The 2,839-nt window shown below is 36.2% G+C and overlaps 2 protein-coding genes across 3 annotated transcripts in view; one reads left to right on the top strand and one right to left on the bottom strand.

Moving 5' to 3' along the window:
• Positions 1 to 418, top strand: part of LOC115999920 (protein NDH-DEPENDENT CYCLIC ELECTRON FLOW 5) — a 2,460-nt gene extending 2,042 nt beyond the window's left edge. For both annotated transcript variants that reach the window (XM_031239876.1, XM_031239877.1), the window contains exon 3: positions 41 to 418. In XM_031239876.1, coding sequence (XP_031095736.1) covers positions 41 to 235 — 195 coding nt within the window. In that variant the 3' untranslated portion in view covers positions 236 to 418. The remainder of the gene's footprint in view (positions 1 to 40) is intronic.
• Positions 419 to 445: 27 nt separating this feature from the next.
• LOC115999921 (PHD finger protein ING2) overlaps positions 446 to 2,839 on the bottom strand; it is a 3,497-nt gene continuing 1,103 nt past the window's right edge. Inside the window, exons 4-7 of the mRNA XM_031239878.1 lie at positions 2,337 to 2,400; positions 1,796 to 2,052; positions 1,621 to 1,659; positions 446 to 990 (exon numbers count right to left, since the gene is read on the bottom strand). Of these exons, the coding sequence (XP_031095738.1) occupies positions 886 to 990; positions 1,621 to 1,659; positions 1,796 to 2,052; positions 2,337 to 2,400 (465 nt within the window). The 3' untranslated portion in view covers positions 446 to 885. The remainder of the gene's footprint in view (positions 991 to 1,620; positions 1,660 to 1,795; positions 2,053 to 2,336; positions 2,401 to 2,839) is intronic.

The following is a 2,839-nucleotide window of genomic DNA, read 5'->3' as shown; positions in this document are numbered from 1 at the left end:
TTTTTTTTTTTTTTTTTTTTTTTTTTTTTTTTTGGTTCAGGGCAGGAGAAACTCAGTGATAGTGGGAAGGGAGGGGTTCAAAGAAGTATACATGCTCAGTCCAGGTTCAAGACATGATTCGTATGGGAAATATGCTTACATTTGCATAGGACAAGCTGCTGTGCTGGAACCAATCGTCGTGGAATCTCAAGGTGAATGGAGAGGAGTGCATCGTTTACACAATCCAAATACCTGATCCACCCACCATTTCGTAACGCTGTACATGTTCTCAGAATAACACCTGAAATCCAATAGTCTGGTTCTAAATTTAGATCCAAGCTGTTCACTTTCAATGGATAAAAGCTTTCATTCTTATTGTTCTTGTGGTTTTTCACCATCAAACCTGATGCTTGACAGGGAATAGCAGAAGTTGTTTGCATTTGCAGTAAAGTTTACTAATAGCAGATTTAAAAGCAAACACATATCTCATTGAAATATATGAGTCTCCAAACACATCGTGTATCACCAAAAGATTTGTTTACTCAAGCAGGCTGTCAATATACAGAAAGAAAGCAGTCTACTTTACAATTGTTAAATCTAAAGACTGACTGCATCTCTCGGGGATTATATAAACTATGAGACGACGAGAAAACTAATTAAGCTCCTTTCCCAAACTCTATCTTGCAGTCCCCAGCTAAAGTGTTTATAGCACAAATTGCTCCCTTCAAGTGATTGACAAAATTTGTTTTCCATTTCTTCACCTGCCATTATACAATATGCAGCTATTGTTTGAGAGCAGCTCAGGCATAAATACACAAGAGTTCCATAATTAAAATAATCCTTTCCCGACTGTGCTCCTGTCCAAAAACATTAGAGCACCATGCACAAGAACAGCAGCATGTCTGATCAGTGTGGCAACTGTCTGCAGGTTGGACAGTACCACTTGCCTTTAAATCTAGTCTCAGGCGTGAGCCCAACACATGCATAATGGAACCATTCACCTCCTTGGCACTGCCAATCAAAAACTAAAGGTTAGGTCGCATGACACAGCAGTATTAATTACATATCACTAGTAGCATGTACAAGTCTGAACGATAAAGCGTTCTAACTGAAAACAGAATTATTCACTCATGCTAAGTATAAAATCTACAATATGTAACATTCTAAGCATATTCTTTCTGTCTATCATACTAACAAAATCGATCGTGTTAATCTTCTGGAAACTATAGAGGTACTTTATCTGATAAAATCCCCAACCATACATTCAAATTGTTAAGCTTCTGTGGGGGCAAGAAAGAAACTGTAGTAAAGCATAGTTGTATTAACAAACAGATAACAAGTAACAGAGATTAAAGAGGGATCAAAAGAAAGCCACTCAGGGTGGGTCTTGTTCTTGATCAGGTATAAAAGAACATCTGCAGATTACATACATACCATGCATATTCTGTTCAGTCAAGAGATATGACCAATAGCATTACAGTATCAATCAAAAGCATTGGAAAGAACAAAAGTTTAAGGAGTACAAAGCATTGGCCTTTTTCATGTATACCAATAGAATTCCATAACAAACAATGATGTGAGTCAATTTCTAACCAAGTAAATGAATAATAAAACAAATAAACGCTGCAAAAGAAGGCTTACATTTTCATTGTCACAAGCAATCATATCACCAAAGGATACCTGAAAGATCCACCATGCATCAAAACTTATTTTCTTCTTTCAACATTAGATATATAAACTATTCAGAGATTTTAAGTGTAGCATAAGTGTAAAGAAAATAAGTAACAATTTTGTAATTAGTGATCAGAAATCAAACCTGATGACAGACACAGTAAGTGGGTTCATTTGGATCAATGGGTTGATCAATATCAACTGGAGAAGAGAAATCCTTTTTGAGGCCTCCTGGAGGTGGCATAAGCTCAAAGTCTCTGTCACGCTCGCGGTCCCAATCCCTGTCCCTATATTCAAGCCTCTTTGATTGAGGTGTTCCATATATAGGTTTGCGCTTTTCAGTTTTGAGGACCAAAGGTAATGGAGGAAGGACCGCAGGTTCATCAGCTGGTAATTTTCCCTCTGCATTATCATAGCACAGAAAGAATGATGACAAGTGAGGTTCACTTTAAGAAGTTAATATGACATGGACTATTTCAAACTGTATATCTATGATGATTAAGCAAACTATCCATTCCTGTTCTATTCCATAAAGCAAGGCTTAGCAATCCATGAATTTTTTATTTTCATTTTGGTGGTATCCAGAATAGGCATTTCATTGAACATGCATATACTTTCTCTCATGTCATTAGTTTTCAAGAAATAGAGCTCATTTTGCAGTAAGACACTACAAACATGTGGCCCACCTTGCTTCAGATCTTCTACGAAGTTGTTAAGATCTTCGTCTAGGCGTTTTATGTGGCTATCTATCTGAAAGAAAAGTTTCCAAGAAATAGAAATGTTGAGTCTAACAGTCAGAAATTAAATATGACAGTAAAAGGCCTGATATATTGAACTGCTGCATTGACATTTATCAGACAAAAGTCACAAAACACATATTTTTACAACCTTAATGCAATTTCTGCTAAAAGATGATGTGACAACAAAATAATAAAAGACGCTTCCAGATTATCTAAAAACAGGCACCAAAAAGATTTATCTGTAAGGAAATGACATTTTGAAAATAAACATGAACCCATGATTCCAAGAAGAAAGCTAATTGTGCAATTTACAGAAACCAGCTGCAATGGAGAAATTGCTATAGCAACAATCTTCAGATTCATGATTTTCAAATTTCACTGATGCAATTATGCTTACTTCTTCCAGGCTACTTTATTCATGGTAGTTTATAAGGGTTCTACTGGAGGGC

This window comes from Ipomoea triloba, chromosome 12 (genome assembly GCF_003576645.1).
Source record: "Ipomoea triloba cultivar NCNSP0323 chromosome 12, ASM357664v1".
Lineage (NCBI taxonomy): Eukaryota > Viridiplantae > Streptophyta > Magnoliopsida > Solanales > Convolvulaceae > Ipomoea > Ipomoea triloba.
The sequence above is the reverse complement of the archived record's forward strand: the minus strand, read 5'-3'. Positions and strand labels throughout refer to the sequence as shown.